Below are 27544 nucleotides of genomic sequence, written 5' to 3'. Positions count from 1 at the left end.
CTCCACATAGACTGAGTGCGGATTGAACCCATGTCCTTGCGTACCACCTCAGCACTTTGAGACAGCAGCACTACTCACTGTGTCATGTTCTGAGTGGTTTCTTTAATAATAAAGATAAAATAGATTTAAATAGGTTATTATTCCTCGAGCCCTGCTTGGGGTGCCTTGCGGCGGACTGGCGCCCCGTCCTGGGTGTATTCCCTACCCCTTCGGCCTCGCGCCCGTGTTGCCGGGTAGGTTTCTGCTTGCTGCGGCCCCCGCTCAGGACGAGCGGTTATAGACATTGATTGGTTGGTTACTATTGGTTGTTATTCCATATTATTAATACTACTTTATGCAGTTGTTAAATGCTGGTGAACTAGATTTTAGTGTGTTTTTGAGCAAATGAGTGTCATAGGAATTAAAACCAGACAAATTATTAGATGGAAAGTATGTGGGTTATAATGGTCAAAATTTGCAACCCCACTCTCTGGGAAATGGAAGCTAGCTCCTCTACAGCATGAAATTTGTGCATAACATCCAAGGTTGCAGAAATCTCAAATCAAAATCAGTCACAAAGCTCCCAGTTGTCTTCACATATATCTCATAAAATGATGTAAGGAACATGGTCAGGGAAACTGGTCTTAAGTAAATGAATCACAGAACTGCTTTTTTAGCATCTAACTGCAACCTCCCATAGAGAAAATGTCCACTCACTCCATGCTGACCTTCTGGGAATGATATTTTTCACTGATTGGAAATTTTGAATCTCAAGATTTTAAAACACATTTTTATATCATTTGTCCTGTTGTGACACAAATGTTTTACTTTGACTAAATACATTTAAAAAATTATACTAGATGCTGGAACATTGAGAATAGTTCCTCTAGTGTCAGAAGTCTGCTCTTTGTAAATCATTTTCCAGCTAACCAGAAGGGAGCACTAGGGTTTTACTCTTGGGCTGAGCTGTATTACTATAGCAAAGAGGCCCATTGCATCTGAACATTTATATTCAGTATGTAATTAACAGTCTTGTGACAAATTATATTACACTGCAAATAACTACATTTTTTGCATAGTTTATATAGACACACACTTTTTATGTACTGAGGTTCAAGTTTGTACAATGTTCTCTCATAACAATCTTGTTGATCTTAAGACAATACACAAAACCCACAGAGAATCCACTATGTAGGGCATACCAGAAGTCTGTTTCCTCCGGCTGCAGCGCCAAGTAACTGTAACACTGAAAAAGGAAACTGTTACTGCTGCAGAGCAGGATCAGTTGGACGTGGACACCATAGGTATATTGACAACATATTCAATGCAACCACTTTGTGGTGGAGTTGCTGGTAAATAAATTAATGAATAGGGGCATCAACAAGGACAAGAATAAGAACCAGAACAACAACAGCAGTAGCAATAATAATAATAGTAATACAGTGTCCTTGCATTACGACAATAACGTCATACTGAAGCTCTACTCTTACTGAGAATTCTTGTAAAAACTATTTTTCATTACCATTAAGTGGGAAAGCAAGCATGTTCCTAGTCTACAGAAGGTTCATCAATTTTTTCATCATGCATTCAAAAATTCCTGCTTTATCTTCTAAACACAGGGAAAATGTATTTGTCCAGAATATCAGAACCTCTCTGAACACTTTTAAACCCAGGATTAAGAATCAAATACTCAAACTATGCATTTAAATTTATATTTATTTATCTACCAGATGTGGGAGTGCAGTGGTGCAGTGGGTTGGACTGGGTACTGCTCTCTGGGGGGTCTAGGGTTTGAGTCCTGCTTGGGGTGCCTTGTGACAGACTGGTGTCCTGTCCTAGGTATGTCCCCTCTCCCTCCAGCCTTACACCCTGTGTTGCTGGGTTAGGCTCTGGCTCCCCATGACCCTGAATGAGACAAGCAGTTCAGAAAGTGTGTGTGTTTACCAAATGCTTTTTCTTCCGTTTTATCTTCATTCATGGTGGCATGGTGGCACAGCAAATAGCACTGCTGTCTCACAGTGCCTGGGTGGTGCGAGAGGACATGGGTTTGATCCCCACTCAGTCTGTGTGGATTTTGCATGTTCTCTCTGTGTGGGTTTCCTCTGGGTGCTCCGGTTTCCTCCCGCAGTCCAAAGACATGCTGTTCATGTTCATCCATAGTGTGTGTGACCAAGCGAGTGTGTTCCACTGATGTATGGATGAGTGACTCATTGTAAGTATTGTATCTAGCAGTGTAAGTCACCTTCGTGAATAAGGTGTATGGGCTGATAACACTACATAGTATCCATTGGAAGTTGCTTTGGAGAAAAGTGTCTGCTAAATGTAAATGTAAACTCGTGGCTGTGGGTTAAAACATAGATAGACAGTGTGTGTGTGCAAGTGAGTGAAGGTGTGTGTCATTGCTGTATGTCCAGTGTGTACCATACCTTACAATATATGATTCTGGGTTATTTTATAGACTGCAGTAATCCCACACTGGACAAAATGAACCACTGAAACTTAGGGCACTTCTTTGTGACCTTCACCCTATTGTTTCAAATAATTGCATGTCACAGATTTGTGAAAATGTTAGTGTAATGTAAGCAATAGTGTTATCATTGAATCAGGTGTGACCTGATTTATTTTGTCTACCTCAAGTTTTCAAGTTTTCTAGTTTAAGCACTTCTTGAGGAAATGTCTTTTTTTCTACAGTCTGTTAATGTTTGCATTTATTTGTGCAAAGAGGTTGATTGTGGCAAAAATGTTTGAAAGCAATGCATTTAACCTTAATGTGGTGTGTGGGGTTTTTTTTTTTTTTTTTTTTTTGGAGATGTGTATGGGCACCAGCTAGTATGTCTTGCTAGCTCCTCTTTTTGCTGACTTTTGAGTTTTGTTACTCCCAAAATAGCCAAATGTCTTCAAGTATTAATACATTGATAAATGTGAAACTATGTGGTCTAGCTGTTCTTTTTTGTTTATTAGATTTTGTTGTAGAATATTGTGATTGGGTAGGAATAGATAAATACAAATTTATAAATGTTTTAAAATGCATTTGGTTTATTATTAAAAAATGTGATGCATTTTAAGTAAATTGGCTTTATTACAGAAGAATACATACTTCTGTTTCTTATGAATTTAAAACAAATTGGATTTATTGATACACACACATTTTTAGAACCACTTGTCCCATACAGGGTCACAGAGCCTACCTGGTAACACAAGGCATAAGGGACACACCCAGGACGGGACGCCAGTCTATCATAAGGCAACCCAAGCAGGACTCGAACCCCAACCCACTGGAAAACAGGACTGCAGTCCAACCCACTGTGCCACCACACCCCCTTGGATTTGTTGATACTGTTGCATAAATCTTATTCTTACCTGTTTCATTTACATATGATTTACAAATATGTATTTCATTAAGTTTATTACTTTGTTAAGGTTAAAAATATATAATTCAAATGGATGGAAATTTTATATGCAATCAAAATACATAAATCTTAATTATTAGGCCTAAATATTTCTTTGAGTGTACTATCTTGAAAGAAGAGGGCAAACTGGATCTAACCATGGCGGAAAAAGAAGCAGAAGCCCCAAATACAGAACTCCCCAAGGGGACAGGTACATAGCTGATGTAGCTACTTAATATGGTAGCCCCACTGACAGAACTACTGAAAACAGATTCAGGAGACAAGGCTCTGAACAGGTTCTCTTCATTGAATGCATACATATCCCTGGTAGCAACCTTGGCAAAAGTATGACATACAAGAAATAAATTTAAATTTTGTGAAAGAAAGTCTCCGAAATACATGTGCAGAGGGGCTTGGGGTGTGTGTACATATATGCACACACACAGAGTCTGAAACTGCCTGTCCCGAAGCCTAACCCAGCAACATATGGCACAGGGCTAGAGGGGGAGGGGACACACCCAGGAGAGGATGCCAGGACGGGACACCAGCCCGTCACAAGGCACCCCAAGCGGGACTTGAGCCCCAGACGCACCAGAGAGGAGGACCTGGTCAAACACACTACACCACCACACCCCATTTAGATTCTTAACTGATGTATTTAATGCATAGTTATATACATATTTTTAGCTAACACTTCCTTACCAAATTTTAATAGAATATTTTTAATGTTATTACATGTTGTATGCTACTAAATTGAGAAAGAGACTGAAATAATGCAATATTATATGAAACTTAGGTAAAGGTAAAGCTTGGAGATTCTCGGTTCTGGGTCCGTTGTGGTGAAATGACCTTCCCCTGTCACTCAGAACTGCGGAAACTGTCTATATTCAAGAAGGGTCTGAAAACTCAAATTTTCCAGATCCACTTCGCCCAAGATCTCTCTAGCTCATTTACGGTGTAACTGTTAACACATCGTATCTCCATAAGCATCCCCGGATACAACCTTTATTTAGCCACTATTCTGGCATTGTACTTGCTTTTTTGTGTATCTTATAATATTTTAAAAAAGTGGTGGGAGGGTATCGGGATTTGTCTAACCTGTGTTTTATGCACCTACTCGAACGATGAACCTCGGTGAAGCAAGTGGTAGGTAACAAACTAGGTTTGCTGAGACTTTCATGTCTGCTGCTTCTGTGTGCATTTGTACTTTTGCTGAGATGTACCTCGCTTTTGGACAAAAGCGTCTGCTAAATGAATAAATGTAAATGAATAAATGTAAATACACACACACATTTTCAGAACCGCTTGTCCCATACGGGGTCACGGGGGAACCGGAGCCTACCCAGCAACACAGGGCGTAGGGCCGGAGGGGGAGAGGACACACCCAGGACAGGACGCCAGTCCGTCGCAAGGCACCCCAAGCGGGACTTGAACCCCAGACCCACCGGAGAGCAGGACTGCGCCACTGCGCCACCGCGTCCCCCTGATAAATGTAAATATTTCAATATTATTTTTAGACTTTTTTAAATTCTGGATAACGTGTATATATTTAAGAGGGTGGTGCGGTGGCGCAGTGGGTTGGCCCACGGTCCTGCTCTCCACTGGGTCTGGGGTTTGAGTCCCGCTTGGGGTGCCTTGCGACGGACTGGCGTCCTGTCCTGGGTGTGTCCTCTCCCCCTCCGGCCTTACGCCCTGTGTTACCGGGTAGGCTCCGGTTCCTCGCGACCCCGTATGGGACAAGCGGTTCTGAAAGTGTGTGTGTGTGTGTATTTATACGTTATAGACATATAATTCTGCCCCATCGAAATGATCGACGTCTTTGAGCTTCTTGAAACTTGGCGCTCCGAAACGGAAAAAAAAAAAAAAAAAATTGTTTCTAGCCGACAGATATTATTTGATGGACACACGAACACCAATCACAAGCTACCATGACAAATTCAGCCAATAGGAGAAATAGGAACTTAGCGCCGCTGGTGTTTTTTTTTTTTTTTTCTTCGCATGGCTGAAAGCATGCGTACAGTAGATGAAAAACGTATTTATTTATTTCGGTTATAACGATAAAGAGCATGAACACTCAAGCATCGAAAAGGATATACCCACGCTTGCCTGTGTGGATAGTCGAGGATCATAACGATGTGAGCATGATTTACGTGTGTGATTCGACAGTGTGGCCCACGCAGTTAGGTTATCATAATCATTATCGTCATGTTACGCTCATCTATGATTTACAACGAGGAAAAAAACCCTAGTCTAGAGCGAAGAATCCGCGTTTTTATTTGCTCATGATGCCTTTACTGTTCTTATACTTATAAGTTGCATCCCGATGTGCTTTACAGTGGTATATTCAATATATTTTCTTCAGGTCGTGCAGCACATATACCGCGCGATGGGCTCGAGACACCTTCCAACGAATAACGTGAAGATGGTCCATCTGGACTCACACCCAGACCTCCTGATTCCGGTCAACATGCCCGCGGACACCGTGTTCGATAAAGAAGCTCTTTTCAGGTGGCAGAGAGTGAACCGATGCCACGCACGTCGTGTATCTCGTATCGCACACTCACGTTAGCCTACCTACTTAAACTTTATATTTCATTAACAGACACTTTTCTCCAAAACGACATGAAACTCAAAGTAAATATTTACATTTATTAATTTAGCAGACGCTACAAATCGACGTACATCTAAATGTGGTCAGAGATTCAGCAGTTCTGAGCGAGAGGGGTAGGTCGTTCCACCACAATGGAGTCAGAACTGAGAACCTCTGTGCTTTACCTTTCGTACGTGGGACCACCAAGTGGGCAGATGTGGAAGAGTGTAGCAGCCTGGTTGGCGTGTTGCAAATGATCAACTCTTGTAGATAGCTGGGAGCAGTTCTGTTGATGAATTTTATAGGCCATAACCAAGGTCTTAAATTTGATCCAGACAGCTATGGGAAGCCAGTGCAGAGATACGAGTAGAGGAGATACATGTGAATGCTTCGGCGAGTCAAACACCACTCGGGCAGCAGTATCTGTATCAGCTGTAGAGGTTTTATGGCAGTAGCAAGAAGGCCAAATGAGAGAGTTGCAATAGTCCAGATGGGATGTCACTATGGCCTTTACAAGTAGTTGCGCAGAGTCTGTTGTCAGGTAAGGATGGATCCTGCAGATGTTATGCAGGATATATCTGCAGGTCTGGGTTATGGCTTCGATGTGCTGAGAGAATGATAGACTTGAGTCTATCACTCCCAGACTCTTAGTCGAGGAGGTAGGCAAAATGAGTGCGTTTTCCAGTTTGATTGAGAGATCATGACAGGAAGACAGGCCAGCTGAGAGATGAAGGATCTCTGTTTTGGAGAGGTTGAGTTGTAGGTGGTGATGAGACCTCCATGCAGAGATGTACAACAGGCAGGCAGCAATGTGTGTGGAAGTGTCTCATGCTCCAGGTGGAAAGGAAAGGAAGAGCTGGGTATCATCAGTGTAGCAGTAGTATTTGAATCAAACTAAAGTGAATTTCACGGTAGACAAAGACCTTTAAATATAGACACATGGTTATCAAAGTACAGAATAGTTTTTTCAGTACCACCACTTTTGCCAGTACACATTATACAAGCTGTTGCCTGGAGGATAGGAAATACAAAGGTGATCATGAAAGATAGTCTGATGCAATAATATAGAGGAATTAGGAGATAAGAGAAATGAGTCTAAAAGAGTTGTGATTTGAGACCCTTCATGAATGTTGATAAGGATTCAGCAGTTCAGAGGGATAGAGGGAGCTCATTTCACCGCAATAAAATGAGTGAGACAGAGGTGGAGTAGAATATCAGTCTTGCTGGGGTTTGAGTGATCAGGCCCTGCAGGTGTCAAGGTGGAGATCTTTTTACCATTTTGTAGAGCTTAACTAGAGTCTTGAGCTTGATATGGGAAGCTAACAGGAAGCCAGCACTTTGACTAGTTAGAAACAATTTATGCTGCAGCGTTCTGTATCTGCTGTAGAGGTTTGATGTAGCAGGCTGGGAGACCAGGTTGGAGAGTGTTACAGTAGTCCAGGTGGGATATTACCATAGCCTGGCCAAGAAGTTGCATAGTGTGTGATGTGAGATAATAGCAGATTTTGTGGGTGTTATGTAGGATGTATTTGCAGAATCAGTTTATCACTTGTATATGTAGAGAGAAGGACAGACTTTGATTTTTACTCCCATGGTCTTAACCAACGAGGTGGATGAAGTGAGCGAATTTTCCTGTTTGACACAGACTTCTTGACATGTGGATGGACCAGCTGGGAGGTAAAAGATCTCAGTTCTGGATGGGCTGAGTTGTAGATGGTGGTCAGTCTTCATAGCAGAGGTCTTAGAGAGGAAAATTGAGATAAGAGAAGATTCATCTGTGGAGGCTGGGAGAGAAAAGAAAAGCTGAGTATTATAGCATAGTAGTTATAGGTCCTTGAGAGGCAATGACATCACTAAGGAAACAGATGTAGTTGGCAAAGAGTAGAGGCTCAACACAGAGACCACACGTTATCTTTTCTGTCTCTCTTGCAAAAATAATCTAACACACTGTTTTCATTTAGCTGACATGTTTCTCCAAAGCGACTTACAATATTAAGGTATTTACCCCTTTGGACAGCTGGGTAATTTTTTACTGAAGCAATTTAGGGTAAGTACCTTGCTTAAGGGTACTACAGCTAGAGGTAGGGATTGAACCTGCAACTTTTAAATCCAACAGCAGTAGCTGTAACCACTACGCTACCAGCTGTTCCGACTAGTTTCAAAATCAACTTTATTGTCATTCCACCTGTAAGTGAGTTACACACATAGGAGAACAAAATTTAGTTTCTCTTTGGACCTCCGTGTCACATAGAACATATAATTCAGTGTCTTACAAACAAGACAAATGCAAATACAGGACAGTGCAGTACACATCATATACACAGAGCATAAGTACTAGAGACAGTAAAACCTAGACATGAGGCAAAGCAGGCAAGATAGGAGTAGCAATAAAATATAATAGGGTAACAGTGTGTGCCATGACAGTTTGACAGTTTGAATTGTTTTTTTGGGGGATAGTGCCCCCAAGGAGCAGAAGATTCAGTTATTTGCATAACATGCTATTTTAATTTAAGTGACATGTGCTTTGCTCAAAGAGGGGATGCAGTGGTGTGGTGAATTTGACCGGGCCCTGCTCTCTGATGGGTCTGGGGTTCAAGTCCCGATTGGGGTGCCCTGCAATGGACTGGCATCCCATCCTGGGTGTGTCCCCTCCCCCTCCAGCTTTATGCTGTGTGTTGCTGGGTTAGGCTCCAGTTTGCCATGACCCAGCTTGGGACAAGTGGTTTTGGAGAGTGTGTGTGTTTGTTTGAGAGACTTGTGCAGACTTTTCTTTTGTATATGGAAAAACAGCCAACTCTTTCATGAGATGAGTATGCATATGGTCTGGGAAGAAGCTGTTGCACAGTCTGGAAGAGGAGTTTGCCTTGTGATCAACTTTTGCATTTAACTATAATATTTGCCAAAGTCCCTTCTGCATTTATTTTCAAATCTGCAGTGAGCTGAGCATTGAGAACTGGATCATGCCCATAGTTTACGCTGGACACCTCTCTCATGTGATGTGGCTTCACCCATACTGGGCGCAGCAGATCAAGGAGGGTGAGCACAGTATGTTTGTTGGACGAGACTCTTCGACAACCACCATCAGGTAGGTGTGACAAAACACAGTGCTGCTTGGCTTCTTCATTTTAATTACTGGATTTGTACACAAGACACCTCCTTGGGCTTTGCATGCCTTTGGTCGCTAAAGCTGCCATACTGTTACCATATAACTTTTTAAAAAAGTATGGTACATGTGTTAGCAGTGCAACTCAGTTCTGTGTTGCACTGTTCCTGGTACATTTACATTTTCAAGATTTCTCGTTTTAACACCCTCTTCCATATAATAGAACCATCAGAAATATAGGATAGGCTATGTTGTTGTGCCCTGAGTAAAAGCACTTAACCATAGCCAAATAGCTTGATAAGAAAGGATCAACTCTCTAAGAAAGTTTCCATGGATAAAAGCACTTTCCAGTAAATGCTGAAATTTAATATAATATGGTTCTTTTTTTGATTCTTTTGAAATTTAGGGTTACAAGCAAAGATGATTACTTTTTAAGCGATGGCCTTTACGTCCCTGAGGATCAGCTGGAAGAAGAAAAGCTGTTCAAGCTGAATGTTATGAGAGTGCATCCAGCCCCATCCAAAAGCAGTAAAGCTGAGGTCGATGGAGCATGTACTTCTAAAAGGTCAAAAAGTGCAGCCATTGGTCCGGATGCTGAACAAATGCAGTCCCTGGGTGACCCTGAGCAAACCGTAGCAGAGGAGGCAGAGGGGAGTTGGACTCCTGGATCAGGCATGATTGAGCCACCGGGGGGCAGCAGAAGCTCAGATTGTGATGCCTCCAGCTGCGAAAATGGAGATGAGTCACAATTCTGCACGCTGTCTGCACAGGAAGCAGGCACTGCATCACAAATCCTCAACAGCCTCCTTTCAGTTATAGAGCACACAGATCAGTACATCCTTGATATAGACCTGGATTTCTTCTCCTGCAAGAACCCTTTTAAAGAGATGTACACAAAGGTAAATGCAAAGTCTCATGGCACAGTCTAAGAGGACCCACTGCTCTTTTGTTTGCATGTCATCTTCTGTTAATTCAATACTATTGCCCCATTGAAAAATTTAATGTGGTCTCTGGTGTTTCTGACCCCAGAGAATACACCTCTATTTGATTCTGTCTGTCTCATATCTAGTCCGAGTAAGATTTGTGTTTCAGCTGAATTACACTCTTATATAGAAAGTGACAGGGGGAAAAAGTTCAGCAAGACCCTAAGGTTACAGGTTACCTTATCTGTGGAATTGATACAAACCACATTAAACTAAATGGTCATTGTGACACTTAGTTCTATCACAGTCATCTTGAGGTCATAATGAGGTGCCCTGTGGCAGTAATCATCAGGGTTACCTGTAGCAGAATCATTGCGGTGCAGTGTTTGTGACATCTAGTCTCCAGTTTAGGGACAAGGGGATGGGTCATTTTTGAGATGTGTAAATCCCAGGTGAAAATTTAGGGGTGGTATGTGTGTGTGTGTGTGTGTGTGTGTGTGTGTGTGTGTGTGTGTGTGTGTGCATGGAGAGTCAGATCTAGTAAAAAGCATGTGAAAAGATCTAAGCTGCCTGCATTTTACCGCCGAGTGACAAATAAAAACAAACGCATCACTTGTACAGAGACTGGTTTGTGATGTTGTGAGATCCGAGACAGCTAAGCAACTGAGTATTCCGCAGTCTGTAATTCATTAGTCCAGCAAGAGCAGTAGCGACCTGGACTTACAGTGATAACCGTGAGTTTGTGCTTGCCATTCTCTTCTTGCCAAAAAATGGTTGCAAAAGTTTTAGATGGCATAGATGATGTGCGAGGGAAAGAAATTGATTAGACAGTAAAAAATAAGAAATTGTGATGGGATTGGGTAAATCGCATAGTAACAATCAGGATCGGAGACAATGATAGAAGTGTGCACTGCGTACTAGGTGAGTGCTTTTGTAAGATCCACGTACTGGGAAAAGTTCTTTGTAATTTTTGCAAAGACAGTTACACTTCTGAGGGCTGCAGTGGCACAGTGGGTTTGGCCTGTGCCTGCTCTTTAGTGGGTCTGGGGTTCAAGTCCCGTTTGGGGTGCCCTGTGATGGACTGGCATCCTGTCTTGGGTGTGTTCCCTCCCCCTCCAGCCCTGCGCCCTGTGTTGCCAGGTTAGGCTTGCTGCGACCCTGCTCAGGACAAGCGGTTTCAGTCAATGTGTCTGTGTGACTTACACTTCTCATAGTATGAAGGCATTGGACAGTCATGTGGTCAGTGTAAACACTGCAAAATCATCAAAACCAGAATGACAAGCTACACTTTGCCTGGTGGAACAGCCAATCAGTCTTTGTATGGAATCTCTCATCTTCAAGATAGGATGCATTCTACATGTAGGTCAAAACCAAACCAGTTGTTTCAGTGGACAAGAGGGCTAGAAATATTGAAGTAGAGCATGATAATGAGAAAAGTACTAATTGTTCTTAACCTGCTTTTATATGATTTAATTTTTTTCTCACCCTTGACCTATAGCTAGGAAAATGAGCATTGATATTTTCTATGATGGAAACGTGTACAGAACGATTGGAACCTTTGAAAAGTGTAACAAAAAACAAGATAGTTATCATATTAAAACACATAAGCTTTTGCGGCCAGTGTCAACTGACTGGGGTTTTAAGTCTTCTGGATGAGACCGCGTCGTGTAGGAAACTGGTTCCGACGTTTCACTTCCCTTGTTGGAAGCATCTTCAGGGAGCTTCCACATCTTGCGAAGGCTGGATGTGAAATGGAGTGTTCAACAAGGGTGGGTGTATTTATAGGCGGGGTCGAAGGTCATAGCGGGTGGTCCCATTGGGTGGTGTCCCTGCTGTGTTTTCCACCTGCACTGTATCTGTCTAGTTACTGGTCGGCTCATTGATCTGAGCTTCCGTGTGAGGCAGTCGGGTCGTCGTGGGTCTGGAATGAAGATTGGAAATGAGGGGTGTCCAGGTCCTTGATAGTTTGAAACCGTCTTCTCGATTGATTCTCTTACTACGTGGCTCTTGTATCCCGGAACAGTTGCAAGAACTGTGGTCTCTTCGAAGTTCACATGACCGGTCTGCAGCGAGTGTTCAGCTACTGCTGAATTGATGTTATTGTTTTTCATCGCTCTTATGTGTTCCTGGAGCCGGGTTGAGATAAGTCATCCTGTCTGTCCTATGTAGTTTTTGCCAGAGCTGCAGGGTATCTGGTAAACTCCGCTGGTCTTCAGTGACAGGCTGTGTTTTACTGTACCGAGCAGGCTTTTTTGTTGTGGACCCGGTGGTGAAGGTGGTCTTGAAGATGGTCTAGTAATCATTAATTTTATATTTTTAAATGTTTTTCCAGCAGCTCTGATTAGGACATGGTAAGTTAAGATCATCTTGGTGTGCGCTTTGAAATATCCAGGATGTTGATTTTTTTTTTTTTCTTTTTTCCAGTGAGTACCTCTTGAGATATAATTAACTGAAAATTGCCAATGTATATGTTGTATTGTAATAATCTTGTTTTCAGTTTCAGATTTTGTCAGTTTCCATTACCTATTTCACCTGTGCAGTATATTTGAACAGTCATGAGTGAAATTTGTCCAAAAACTTCATCACACTTAAGTGCCTGAAATACCCCCAGATTGCATCTAAGATGCTCGATTGCTTCTGAGATTCAAAATTTTCTTGGGCTGAGGGCATGTCCCCAGGCCCCTCTAACACTGTTGCCACTTTCAGTTTTTTGCTTTTTCTCATTTATTTGTACTTACATCCCTGGGAAGAGAACCGCAGGGCAGCTGAGTCATCCTTCATCAAAAGCCCTTAACTGAATTAACCAGTTTTTGTTTCTAATAGCACCTTCAAAGCAAACACAATATGAAAAAATTATACCATCTGTAATGTCAGTGTGAGTTGATTAATTTCTTTCTGACTGAATATCATTTATTTTGTTGCCCCAAAACTTGAATGCTACAACAGAATGATCATTGTTTACATTTATTTGACACTTTGCTCCAAAGGCACTTATAGCATTAAGATACTTAAATGATTTACCCATTAAGGTCATTTTCACTGGAGAAATGCAGGGTGAGAAGTTTGATTATGGGTAGGAGTACGGATTTGAACCTGGGTTCTTCACATACAAAGAAGTGATGTACAAATATGTATAATAATGTAGCAGACGTTAAAGGACTTGCTTATGAAGCTGTGAGGGGGAAATGGGTCCATATATATTTTGAATGTGTTTGGTGTGAAATGCCCAGCTTACTCAGAGGACATCTGTTTTACGGGCTGTCTACTAAATGAATAATTGAGAATTTAAATGTAAATCATAAATGGGAATCGTGATTAAAATGTCCTGACAAGACTCTGGACTCTTTGCGATTAAGGAATTACATGAAGCTGGTAAATATGTGACAACTTTGCTCACAGCGGCTGTTCACATAATTATGTTCAGTTCACACTGTACTCTGCTGATTTCCTGGCTGCAGACAAGGATGGGGTTGAGTACAGATGAGAGTGTGAAGCAGGGTATGCCATGGATAGGATGCCAATCCATCACAAGACATTTAAACACAAACTGTTATATATCTAAAGCAGAAAGTTTTTTCCTCTCTGGGTGGCTTTTCACTTGCTGATATTTCATTTTTGAATGTACAGCAAACTATTGATCAATTAAAAAAAAAAAAGTACAGTATAAAATACTTTCAATGCTTTCAGGAGGAGTACAGTTTTCTCCAGGAGTTGTACAGCTTCCGGAAGCCCAGAGAAAACTCAGATGAGGTAATGCTTCATGTTTACTATTATTGCAATGTTATTGGATTTGCATTAATCCATTATTGAAGTTACTTAACCGATACATGTAATTGTTTAAAACATAAACAAGTAATTAAGTATTTGTTACTAATGCAAGTCCAATTTAGTTCTTTGCTGATGGGGACAGAAGGTGAACATCAAGCATTACGCAGTTTCCTGCCTACTGTGTATTCAGGGATGTGACACATTGTGCCAGGTGTGTTTCAGCTTCTGGGTTTTCCTTCAGGATGAGGTGCTTGATTGTGTGGACAAACGGATACGGCAACTGGAGGACCTGGAGGCTGCCTTTGCTGACTTCATTGAAGATGACGGCGATGAAACCCTTAAACAGTGGGCAGCAAAACCAGGGTGATTCAGACAAAGACACTCCAAGGCTGTTGCAAGAAAGTAGCCACATGTGGTTGAACCATTTTTGTTTTTGTCACTGAAATAATCAGTTATCGCTAAAGGGTCAGTGAGTTCAAACCTTGCCAGTAGTATAAGAATTTCCTCTAGGACTTCTGGAGATGCAGTGCAGTTTTTTGAAGTCAAATAAAAAATTAAACAGATTGTTCATACATACTTTATATTTACTTATTTATTTATATTTATTTACTTTCTCTTAAGGGGTGCGGTGGCGCAGTGGGTTGGACCGCAGTCCTGCTCTCCGGTGGGTCTGGGGTTCAAGTCCCGCTTGGGGTGCCTTGCGGCGGACTGGCGTCCCGTCCTGGGTGTGTCCCCCTTCCCCCTCCGGCCTTACGCCCTGTGTTGCCGGGTAGGCTCCGGTTCCCCGTGACCCCGTAAGGGACAAGCGGTTCTGAAAATGTGTGTGTGTGTGTGTGTACTTTCTCTTAATAAATAGTCACCTTGGTGAATAAGGTGTGGGCTGATAACACTACATAAAGTTCATTGGAAGTCGCTTTGGAAAAAAAGCATATGCTAAATAAATTAAATGTAAATGTAATAGCGTCTAATTTGTGAAGAAGTAGGCAGCTGCTGGGCAGAGACCAGCAATGGTGTGGCAGTGAGTGATAAGAAAGCTTTTCATAGTGTAAAGACAGTTTTTTGCTGCAGAGTAGAGCATATTCTTATGCAGGTAGTTTTAATTCAAATGACAAAGGCCTGTTTGCTGACATGGACACTTTTTCAACCTTCTTAATTTACACTGTGGTACTGCCACTGCGCACATCATTTTCTATGCTGTAAATAAATGGGTGGAACCACACCTTCTTCCCAGGATATGCGAAATGCCACGATTGTAACTCTCTACAAGAACAAGGGAGACCGAAGTGATTGTAACAACTACCGTGGCATCTCACTCCTCAGTGTTACTGGGAAACTCTTTGCTCAAGTTGTCCTCAGAAGGCTTCAAAAAATTGCAGAGCGGATCTACCCGGAATCACAATGCGGCTTCCGTGCCGGACGATCAACCGTTGATATGATCTTCTCCTTGAGGCAGCTGCAGGAAAAGTGTAGAGAGCAAAGGAAACCCTTGTACGTCGCTTTCATCGATCTGACCAAGGCGTTTGATACCGTCAGCAGAAGTGGGCTTTTCCGGGTTCTCAGTAAAATCGGCTGTCCGCCTAAGCTACTTAAGCTGATTCAATCCTTCCATGCTGATATGCAGGGCACAGTCCGTTTTAATGGATCAACGTCTGACGCTTTTAGCATCAAAAGTGGTGTCAAGCAGGGATGCATGCTCGCTCCAACTCTTTTTGGGATCTTCTTCGCAGTGCTGCTGAAGCAAGCCTTCGGAAATTCCACAGAGGGGGTCTACCTACATACCCGAAGTGATGGGAACCTGTTTAACCTCGCAAGGCTTAAGGCCCGGTCGAAGGTACAAAAGGTTTTCATCCGTGATATGCTGTTTGCTGATGACGCTGCTCTGGTGTCACATACACAGGAAGAGCTTCAGCGGCAAATGGATTGCTTCTCTCGCACAGTTGAGGCCTTTGGTCTCAAAATAAGCTTGGAGAAAACCAATGTTATGGGACAAAGTACCCCTCAACCTCCATGAATCTCCATCGGCAACTACACTCTTGAGGTCGTTCACGCATTCAATTACCTCGGGTCGACCATCACAGATACCATGTCACTGGAGCCTGAGCTCAATAAAAGAACAGGAAAAGCCGCCATGACTCTGTCCAGCCTCAGCAGGAGAGTGTGGATGAATGGCATGCTCTCCAGGCGTACTAAGATCAAAGTTTACTGCGCTTGCGTTCTTGGAGTTCTGCTCTACGGAAGTGAAACATGGACTTTGTATGCCCACCAGGAGAAAAGATTGAACACATTCCACCTGCGTTGTCTCAGACGCATCCTCCAGATCTCGTGGAAGGACAAAGTTACTAACAGTGACGTCCTTAATCTGGCTGGATTGCCAAGCATGCAGACCATCCTCAGGCAATGCAGGCTACGGTGGCTAGGGCACGTTCGTCGGATGGATGATGGAAGGATCCCGAAAGACATCCTGTATGGGGAACTGGCCTCTGGTGTACGACCAACCGGACGGCCTCATTTGCGCTTCAAGGATGTGTGCAAAAAGGATTTGAGAGAGCTTGACATTAATGTGAATGGCTGGGAGGAGCTGGCAACTGATCGTTGCAGCTGGAGGCAGGAACTTCATCAAGGTCTGGGACGTGGCGAACAAAAGCTGCGACTACAGGCTGAGGAGAGGCGAAGACGCAGGAAGGTCAGGCTTCAAGTGGAACATATGAACAGCACCCAGCACATCTGTTGCAACTGTGGCAAGGATTGTCATTCTCGTTTGGGCCTTCACAGTCATGGCCGGCGATGCAAACCACCGTGAAGTGGACAAAACCAAGGCGCAATTCCATGGTCTTTCTAGACTGATGGATGCCAATGACTCATGATGAAATAAATGGGTATCAGCAGGTCTTTTCAACAGGAAGGAAATTTTTTAAATATGTAATCTTCATTAAAGAAAACTAAAAAACATGCTTGGATATCTCATACCCTATGCGTTTCACACACAAAACTGTTTATATTTCCCCCTCATATCTGTTGTTGTTGGGCAAATTGTCAGATTAAAAACCATAGTTTCTCAGTGAAACCCTGATTTGTGCTGTGATAACACCAGTTTTTTGTTTTATTTTTTATTTCAAAAACAGGATTTTTACACTATGAGTTACAGTGACACTGAGCGATGACAAAACTGGCACGGTATATTTGTACGGCTGTCTTGCCTTAGCTTATAGGTTGTCCAGACACTGTCAAAGTTACATGGGTGTGTTCTGTCTTTTCAGAATGAAGTCGATTATGAGACTGGTACAGAGCCTCCGGAATAGAATGAAGTCCCCAGACTATGAAATGGTAAAGAAGCTTCCTTCATCTTCATTGTCATTGTTATCAGCAGCAATAGAAGATTCACTAAAATGCAGTGCTTGAAACAAAACACTGCATCTCCACTTTATTAGGCACACAGCCTTGTTAATGCAAATATCCTGTTCTTCTAAGCAGCAAATCAAGCTATTGCAGTTCAGTATGTATAAAGCATGCAGACAAGGTATAAAGTTTCAGTGAGTTTGGACAGAATGCTAGAAGGGGCATGATGTGATCTAAGTGATTTTTGAATGTGGTATGATTGTTGGTGCTACATGTTGTGGTTCTAGCATTTTAAACATGCCTGCATAACTGAGATTTTCAGACACTGAAGTGTTTAAAAGTTTATAATCTTGCAATAAGCAAAAAATATATTCTCTGCTACTCTTCGTAACACCTTGCTAATGAGACAATGGCTACAAGGAAGACCATAAGCGCAAACATAACAGCGAAGTACAACATCGGTGTGCAGAAACACACACACACAGTCTAAAACCGCTTGTCCCTACCGGGGTCGCGGCGAACCGGAGCCTAACCCAGCAACACAGGGCTGGAGGAGGAGGGGACACATCCTGGACGGGACGCCAGTCCATTGCAAGGCACCCCAAGCAGGACTTGAACCCCAGACCCACCAAGGACTTGGACCTGGCCAAGCCCACTGCACCACCACACCCTCCTCGGTGTGCATAAAGGTAGCTTTAAAAGCACAAATCATCAAACCTTGAACTGGATGGGTTCCAGCGGCAGAAGCCCACAACAGGTTCATGTTTTGTCCACTAAGAAGAAAATGAGGTTAAAACTCTGTAAATATGATTACTAAAACTGGACCACTGAAGAAAGGAGAAAAAGCCACCTGGTCTGACAAATCTCGACTTCAATTGGAACATGCTGATGGTAAGATCAGAATTTGGCCTCAATTGCGTGAATCCATAGATCCATCTGGCCAGATATCAGCAATGCAGACTGACGTTGGGTGTAATCATGTGAGGAATGTTCATTGGCACATCTTAGGCTACTTAATATCAAATAAGCATGTTCTGAATGCCACAGTGTACCTAACCATGGCTGCTGAGCATTATCCCCTGTAGTCTACCCTATTTCAAATGAGTACTTTCAGCAGGGAATGCAGTATGTCACAAAGCACATGACATCTCAAGGTTGTTCCAGGAATATGAAAGACTTCAGTTACAGTTTTCAATCGGTAGCCTACACCGTGCTCACATCTCCACCCACTTGAGCACCTTTGCAGTGTGGTTGAACAGGCGATTCATGGCATGAACATGCGGCCAACAAATCTGCAGGAAATGCATCATCTTTCTTTGCCGGGTTGGAAATTTTCCAAGAAAAAAATAACATCCTATTAACTTGTGCAAAGAGCCCTAGGGAATGAGAGGGAATTAAAATAAGCAGACAGGAGTTTCACACCTGAAGAATATAAAGTGTTCTTTAGGTTGACATTTTCTAATTGATTAGGATGTATGTTAGTTTTAATAATAATGTTTTCACTAACTATTTATTATTTGAGCAAAATGTGTTTCTTTGGGTTTGATTGATTTCATTAGTCTACCTGCATTTCCTGAAGTGTTGCAAATTGTGTTGTGCTTCCCAGGTCCACCAAGCAGGCCTGACCTGTGACTACTCCGAGTTGCCTCATCACATCAGTAGTGAGGAGGAGATCGACCGGCTCCTCCACACAGTACACCTCATCTTGAAGGGCCTTCCTAAGCCTACCCTGGTCACCATCTCAAGGTGAGGTTTCCTACTATCATTAGCTATTTCCAGGAAGTCTTTTCCAACCCTGATCACCATGTTCACTGTGTCATCTTGGGTAGCTCTTGCCTATTTGTTTGTTAATGAATATTCCCTGTTAATGAACACAGTCACACCACCCAGTAGTTACCCCATTATGGCATTTAAATATTAAAGTGCAAGAAACTATTTAAATAGTTTATAGTTAATAGTTAAATATTAAAAAAAAAAAAAAAAATTCAAGGGAGGGTATCGGGATTTGTTTATCCTGTGTCTTATGCACCTACTCGAATGATGAACTTTGGTGCAGTGGTAGGGAACAAACTAGGTTTGCTTGAGACTTTCATGTCTGCAGCTATGTCTCCTTCTCTTAATATAATGCATAAATTGTACTTTTGCTGAAATGTACGTCGCTTTGGACAAAAGCGTCTGCTAAATGAATAAATGTAAATGTAACTATTTATACTAAAATTATTTATACAGAATGGGCACAAAAACTCAATATACGCATTATGTTGAGCATTAACTTTATTAAAGACATTTTTATTGGGACATCCTCTGTCCTAACAGTACTAATTACCAATGGTCCCCAACGTACGATGGGGTTACGTTCCGCAAAACCCATTGTAAATCGAAAATGCATTTAATACACCTAAGCTACCAAACATCATAGCCTAGCATACGTGTGATCCCCATTACGGGCTTGCTGCCTTCATGCTGGGCAGTATCTTGAGTTCCTCCTTAAGAGTAATTGCCCTCCTCTTCTTATTCCCAACAGTAGCAGGAGACAGAGATGGGCATTTCTGTGACTTTATGGATGTACAAAACACAACACAAAAATTTCTTGACAGTTTTTTTCTTGGACAGTTCAGACACTTAAATTCAATGTCCGAAAACAATTTCTTTTTAGCAGTACTAAGGATGCACTGTATTTATATATGGATTTAAAAATCACCCTTCCATGAACCGCCACCTTAACGTGGTGGAGGGGTTTGAGTGCCTGAATGATCTCAGGAGCTATGTTGCCTGGGGCTATATGCCCCTGGTAGGGTCTCCCAAGGCAAACAGGTCCTGGGTGACAGACGAGACAAAGCGCGGTTCAAAATCCCCTTATGACTATTAAATCAAGGTCCTCGTTTACCCCGCCCGGTATGGGGTCACCGGGGCCCCACCCTGGAGCCAGGCCTGGCAGGGGGGGCTCACATGCGAGCGCCTGGTGGCCAGGTCTATGCCCACGGGGCCTGGACGGGCTCAGCCCAAAGCCAAGACGTGGAGCCACTCTTCGGTGGGCTCACCACCCGCCGGAGAGGACATAAGGGGCCGGTGCGTTGTGATTTGGGCGATGGTCGGGGCCGAGTGCCCGGCCGATCCAAACCTCGGACGCCAACTCTGGCTTTTGGGACTTGGAATGTCACCTCACTGGCGGGGAAGGAGCCTGAGCTAGTGCAGGAAGTTGAGAGATACCGTCTAGATATAGTCGGGCTCACTTCCACTCACAGCTTGGGTTCTGGAACCACTCTTCTCGACCAAGGGTGGACTCTCCACTATTCTGGCATTGCCCAAGGTGAGAGGCGGCGGGCGGGTGTGGGCTTATTAATAGCCCCCCAGTTCAGCCGCCATGTGTTGGAGTCTACCCCGGTGAACGAGAGGGTCGTCTCCCTGCGTCTTCGGGTCAGGAAACGGTCTCTCACTGTCGTTTGTGCTTATGCGCCTAGCGGCAGTGTAGAGTACCCGGCCTTTTTAGAGTCCTTGGGGGGCGTGCTGGGGGTGTATGGGGTGTCAGGGAGGGGTAGCACCTCTGGTGGATGAACATGTCGCGCCCTCTTCAGGGTGGTTTGTCTACCCTTGGTCCCCACCTGATGCTCGGCTCTCACCTGTGGCTTCCCGTAAGCTGTTTGCATGCGACAGTGGCCACACCCCGGGCAACGGCTTCGACAGGCCAGCTAAACCAGGTGAGGGTAGCCGATGGGCCTCAAACCCTCGGTGAGTTAGGGGATCTTTACCCAAGCATGTGAAGATGGAGTTCAGCGGACTGAGCGGATGAGACCCACGAAAGGTCCAACGGTCCAACGGTCAAGAAGGCGGTCTCAGTAATGCTATGGGAGTAAACCGACAGAAAATCCGAAGTGGAGCCCCGAAGGCGGATGGATGTCCTTGACACCCTACCGGCAGCTTCTGCAGTCAGACTGTCATCAAATGTATTGCATTGCTCTCTTTTGGAACATGCCAACTCGGCCGAGGGGGGGGTTCTGTTGATTGGGCATCTCAGGACCCCCGAAATCATTGCCCAGCTTTGCACCTTGGAGAGGTCACTCCAATGAAACAACACGGGAGACAATAGATACCGGTTATAAGTTCTTACTCGATTGGCGTAGAGAATGAATGCCAGGGATTGTCTCCGACGGTGGGAGAGATCATCACGTCTCACTGGACAGCTACCGCCCGTCTCAAGCTGGGCAGCCCCCGGCCAATAAGGTGCTGTCCCGCCACAGTTCACCTGCCTCACTGGGTGCGTGGGGCTTAAGGTTTTCAACCCGACAAGTGGACTGAAATTAAAGCACCAGGCAAAAAGATAACCAAGAAAAACAGGCTTGCCTGCTGGAATGTACAGTCTATGCTAACTGGCCTGACTGATAATCTACAAAATGTGAGTGACGCACAGAAGACTGCTGTAATCAAGAATGAACTGAAGAGGGTTCGTGTTGATGTTGCCGCACTGCAGGTGACAAGGCTAGCTGCGTCAGGATCCCTTATGGAGGCTGACTACACATTTCTCTGGCAAGGAAAATCAGACAGTGAACCAAGAGAACACGGGGTGGGTTTCGCTATCAGAAACGGTCTCTTGCAACTGGTGGAACTATGTCCGGGTGGATCAGAACGGATACTTTGCATCAAGCTACAAACCTGTGCCGGCTGTGCTCACCTAGTTAGCGCCTATGCACCAACCCTCGGTGCTTCACCCGAAACAAAAGACCGGTTTTACGACGATCTGCATGCCGTCCTGGAACGCATACCTGCAAATGAGCAAGTATACCTTCTGCGTGATTTTAATGCAAGAGTAGGAGCTAATCGGGATTCTTGGCCCTCATGCTTAGGCTATTTCGGTGTGGGAAAAATGAATGAAAACGGACAGCGCCTTCTGGAACTCTGCACATATCACAACCTGTGCATTACTAACACCTTCTTCAACGCAAAACCACAGCACAGGATTTCCTGGAGACATCCACGCTCGAAGCACTGGCACCAGCTGGACTTGGTGATCACTAGGCGTGCAAACTTGAACAATGTCTTCTTTACACGCAGCTTCCAGAGCGCTGACTGCGACACGGATCACTCGCTTGTGTGTTCAAAAGTTAAGCTGATGCCCAAGCAGTTACATCATCCGAAACCGTATGGAAAGCCCCGCATCGATGGAAACAAGGCACTGCATGTAGAGACGGCAAAGATATTCCGTGACTGCCTTGAGAAAACGCTACCCACCAGATGCGTTACAGAAAGCGTCACCTCGAAGTGGGATCACCTAAGGGACACAATTCGTGACACGGCCTTGGCAGTTTTCGGGAGGAAGTCTAGAAAAGTGAACGATTGGTTTGAGGAGTACTCTGACGTGATGATTCCAGCCGTTGAGAAGAAACGTGCCACTTTTCTGGAACACAAACGATCATCCTGCGAGAACACCAAGTGAGCGCTGAGAGCAGTCAGAGCAGAAGTTCAATGAACAGCCAGGCGGTGTGCGAACGACTACTAACTCAACTTGTGTAACAAGATTCAGATCCATGCCAGCTTCGGTCATCTCCGGGAGATGTATGATGACATCAAGCAAGGTATCGGTCCCTGGCAGAATAAGACAGCTCTTCTGAAGTCCAAGTCAGGTGATATTTTAACCGACAAAACCAAACAGATAGAGCGCTGGCTGGAATATTTCTCCGAACTGTATGACCTCGAGAGCACAGTGTCAGACACCGCTCTTGAAGCCATTGAACAGTTGCCACTCATGAATGAGCTGGATGACCTGCCCATGGTGGAGGAACTCAAGAACGCCATCAACCACCTAGTTGCTGGTAAAGCTCCAGGACAGGACGGCATACTGCCAGAAGCCATCAAGTGTGCGAGAGACACTCTTCTGCAACCTCTCCATGAGTTACTGTGTCAGTGCTGGGAAGAAGGTGTGGTACCACAGGATATGCAAGATGCCACGATTGTAACTGTCTACAAGAACAAGGGAGACCGAAGTGACTGTAACAACTACTGTGGCATCTCACTCCTCAGTGTTACTGGGAAACTCTTTGCTCAAGTTGTCCTCAGAAGGCTTCAAAAAATTGCCGAGCGGATCTACCCGGAATCACAATGCGGCTTCCGTGCCGGACGATCAACCATTGATATGATCTTCTCCTTGAGGCAGCTGCAGGAAAAGTGTAGAGAGCAAAGGAAACCCTTGTACGTCGCTTTCATCGATCTGACCAAGGCGTTTGATACCGTCAGCAGAAGTGGGCTTTTCCGGGTTCTCGGCAAAATCGGCTGTCCGCCTAAGCTACTTAAGCTGATTCAGTCCTTCCATGCTGATATGCAGGGCACAGTCTGTTTCAGTGGATCAACATCTGACGCTTTTAGCATCAAAAGTGGTGTCAAGCAGGGATGCATGCTCGCTCCAACTCTTTTTGGGAATTTCTTCGCAGTGCTGTTGAAGCAAGCCTCCGGAAATTCCACAGAGGGGGTTTACCTACACACCCGATGTAACGGGAAGCTGTTTAACCTCGCGAGGCTTAAGGCCCGGTCGAAGGTACGAAAGGTTTTCATCTGTGATATGCTGTTTGCTGATGATGCTGCTCTGGTGTCTCACACACAGGAAGAGCTTCAGCGGCTGATAGATTGCTTCTCTCGCACAGTTGAGGCCTTTGGTCTCAAAATAAGTTTGGAGAAAACCAATGTTATGGGTCAAAGTACCCCTCAACCTCCATGAATCTCCATCGGCAACTACACTCTTGAGGTCGTTCACGCATTCAATTACCTCAGGTCGACCATCACAGATACCATGTCACTGGAGCCTGAGCTCAATAAAAGAAAAGGAAAAGCCGCCATGACTCTGTCCAGCCTCAGCAGGAGAGTGTGGATGAATGGCATGCTCTCCAGGCGTACTAAGATCAAAGTTTACTGTGCTTGCGTTCTTGGAGTTCTGCTCTACGGAAGTGAAACGTGGACTTTGTATGCCCACCAGGAGAAAAGATTGAACACATTCCACCTGCGCTGCCTCAGACGCATCCACCAGATCTCGTGGAAGGACAAAGTTACTAACAGTGGCGTCCTTAATCAGGCTGGATTGCCAAGCATGCAGACCATCCTCAGGCAACGCAGGCTACGGTGGCTAGGGCATGTCCGTCGGATGGATGATGGAAGGATCCCAAAAGACATCCTGTATGGGGAACTGGCCTTTGGTGTACGTCCAACCGGACGGCCTCATTTGCGCTTCAAGGATGTGTGCAAAAAGAATTTGAGAGAGCTTGACATTAATGTGAATGGCTGGGAGGAGCTGGCAACTGATCGTTGCAGCTGGAGGCGGGAACTTCATCAAGGTCTGGGACGTGGCGAACAAAAGCTGCGACTACAGGCTGAGGAGAGGCGAAGACGCAGGAAGGTCAGGCTTCAAGTGGAACATATGAACGGCACCCAGCACATCTGTTGCAACTGCGGCAAGGACTGTCACTCTCGATTGGGCCTTCACAGTCATGGCAAACCACCGTGAAGTGGACAAAACCAAGGCACAATTCCATGGTCTTTCTAGACTGATGGATGCCAATGATGGGGGGCGTGCTGGAAAGCTCTCCCACTGGGGACTCTGTCATTCTACTGGGGGACTTTAACGCCCACGTGGGCAGCGACAGTGACACCTGGAGGGGCGTGATTGGGAGCAACGGCCTCCCTGATCTGAACCCGAGTGGTGAGTTGTTATTAGATTTCTGTGCTAGCCACGGTTTGTCCATAACGAACACCATGTTCATGCATAAGGGTGTCCATCAGTGCACTTGGCACCAGGACACCCGAGGTCAGAGATCGATGAATGACTTTGTAGTCGTTTCTTCTGATCTTCGGCCATATGTCTTGGACACTCGGGTGAAGAGAGGGACTGAGCTGTCAACTGATCACCACCTGGTGGTGAGTTGGATTCGATGGCGGGGGGAAAAGCTGGACAGACCTGGCAGGCCCAAACGCATAGTGAGGGTTTGTTGGGAACGTTTGGCGGAGGCCCCTGTCAGAGAGGTCTTCAACTCCCACCTCCGACAGAGCTTCAGCCAGGTCCCAAGGGAGACTGGGGACATTGAGTCCTAATGGACTATGTTCCACACCTCCATTGTCGGGGCGGCGGTTCGAAGCTGCGGCCGTAAAGTCTCCGGCGCCTGTCGCAGCGGCAATCCCCGAACACGGTGGTGGACACCGGAGGTAAGGGATGCCGTCAAGCTGAAGAAGGAGTTCTGTCGGGCCTGGCTGGCTCATGGGACTCCTGAAGCAGCCGGCGGCCCAGACGGAACGCAGCTCTGGCAGTCACCGCTCCAAAAACTCGGGCTTGGGAGGAGTTCGGTGAGGCCATGGAGGAAGACTTTCGGTCAGCCTCAAAGAGATTCTGGCAAACCTTCCGGCGACTCAGAGGGGGGAAGCAGTGTTCCGCCAACACTGTTTACAGTGGAAGTGGTGCGCTGCTGACCTCAACTGAGGATGTCCTCGGGCGGTGGAAGGAGTACTTTGAGGATCTCCTCAATCCCTCTGACACGCCTTCCATAGAGGAAGCTGAGGCTGGGGACTCGGAGGGCGACTCGTCCATTACCCCCTGGTTGAAGTTGCTGAGGTAGTCAAAAAACTCCTCAGTGGCAAGGCTCCGGGGTTGGACTTACAGCGTGCACTGGAGAGGTTTGCAGCCGAGTCCGAAGCGGCGGGGATGAGAATCAGCACCTCCTAATCCGAGGTCATGGTTCTCAGTCGGAAAAAGGTGGATTGCCCCCTCCGGGTCAGGGGGGAGTTGCTCCCTCAAGTGGAGGAGCTTAAGTATCTCGGGGTGTTGTTCACGAGTGAGGGAAAAATGGAGCGGCAGGTTGACAGACGGATCGGTGCGGCGTCCACAGTAATGCTGTCATTGTACTGTTCTGTTGTGGTGAAGAAGGAGCTGAGTCGTAACGCGAAGCTCTCAATTTACCGGTCGATCTACGTTCCTACCCTCACCTATGGTCATGAACTCTGGATCATGACCGAAAGAATGAGATCGCGGATACGAGCGGCAGAAATGAGTTTCCTCCGCAGAGTGGCTGGGCGCACCCTTAGGGATAGGGTCACCTGGGAGGAGCTCGGCGTAGAGCCGCTGCTCCTCCGCATCGAGAGGAACCAGTTGAGGTGGTTCGGGCATCTGTTCCGGATGCCTCCTGGACACCTCCCTGGGGAGGTGTTCCGGGCATGTCCCACTGGGAGGAGGCCTCGGGCAGACCCAGGACACGTTGGAGAGACTACGTCTCCCAGCTGGCCTGGGAACGCCTTGGGGTTCCCCCAGAAGAGCTGGAGGAGGTGTGCGGGGAGAGGGAAGTCTGGGGGGCTCTGCTTGGGCTACTGCCCCCGCGACCCGGTCCCGGATAAGCGGAGGAAGGTGGATGGATGGATGGATTTAAAATCAGTTTGTACAGAATGAGTATGAAGAAAACACTTGGCTTTAACAACTGTAGTTTCTTCTGCTTACAAATAAATATAATATATAAATTATTTATATATTCATTTGCCGTCTTACTAGCTACCAGAACAAGCATGTGTCTTTGTGAAGTTTGCATGTTCTCCATATGTTTGTATAAATTTAATCCCACAGTCCAAATGCTCGTGTTTCAGATGAATTGGTGGTTTTTAATAGTCCTTTGGAAATGTGTTCCACCAGGTCCAGTTTGGACGAGTACTGCCCAGCTGCACAGGTGGATTCCATCCAGGCTCAGCTGCTCCTGATTCTGGAATCACTCTACAGCTCCCTTGACATCCACAGGGAGTATGAGGTTGTGGCAGACTCAGACAGGGCCTCCCTCTGAGCATAACACTACAAAATACAGAGGATAAAAATGCATTTCTTCTCTGTCGTGACATTTTTTTCATTTTGTAACTTTTACCTTAAGAGTATGTTCTGTACAGAGTGTAAATGTGTTTGAAAAATATTTCTTTTAAATGACAGCAAATAGACCTTGGCTTCATTATGGAACACCATGCATCTGTTACACCTTGTACAGAAAAATGACTGCATTCAGGAGGATTTTATTACGTCTTTCGAGCAGTTGTGAGCAGCTGCAAGTTTGACAGTCCCCTTGACACCAACTATGCATAAACACTAATACCAACTATTTTATAATATATATTATATATATCATGTATATATAGTACTATATATATATCGTGTATATATACATACATAGATATGCATATATAGATCATTCACTCATAGGTATATGTGTTATGTTGTTGTATTTGTATATTTAATATTTATACTTACATACTGAGACGAGATGAGATACTTTATTGTCATTGTATAAAATGCAATGAAATTTTGTGTGGCAACCCTCAGAAAACAGAAGCAGAAAGAACACAAATAGAATTAATAAGAATTAGGTTAAAATATACATATATATAATATGTATTGCACATCCATGCAATGACCCAGTCTTCTGAAATAAAAAGTTCTCTGGCTGGGCAGGGAGGG

General features: G+C 44.8%; 1 protein-coding gene across 1 annotated transcript; it reads left to right on the top strand.

Moving 5' to 3' along the window:
* Positions 1-5341: 5341 nt before the first annotated feature.
* Positions 5342-27180, top strand: c17h5orf22 (chromosome 17 C5orf22 homolog). Its single transcript, XM_018733985.2, has 9 exons — positions 5342-5503; positions 5731-5876; positions 8894-9043; positions 9468-9960; positions 13672-13734; positions 13994-14115; positions 17010-17076; positions 18695-18834; positions 26738-27180. The coding sequence occupies exons 1-9, from the start codon at positions 5435-5437 to the stop codon at positions 26880-26882; spliced, it is 1395 nt and encodes a 464-aa protein (XP_018589501.2). The 5' UTR covers positions 5342-5434; the 3' UTR covers positions 26883-27180.
* The last annotated feature ends 364 nt before the right edge of the window (positions 27181-27544 follow it).

The sequence above is a fragment of the Scleropages formosus genome, chromosome 17, assembly GCF_900964775.1.
Source record: "Scleropages formosus chromosome 17, fSclFor1.1, whole genome shotgun sequence".
NCBI lineage: Eukaryota > Metazoa > Chordata > Actinopteri > Osteoglossiformes > Osteoglossidae > Scleropages > Scleropages formosus.
The sequence above is the reverse complement of the archived record's forward strand: the minus strand, read 5'-3'. Positions and strand labels throughout refer to the sequence as shown.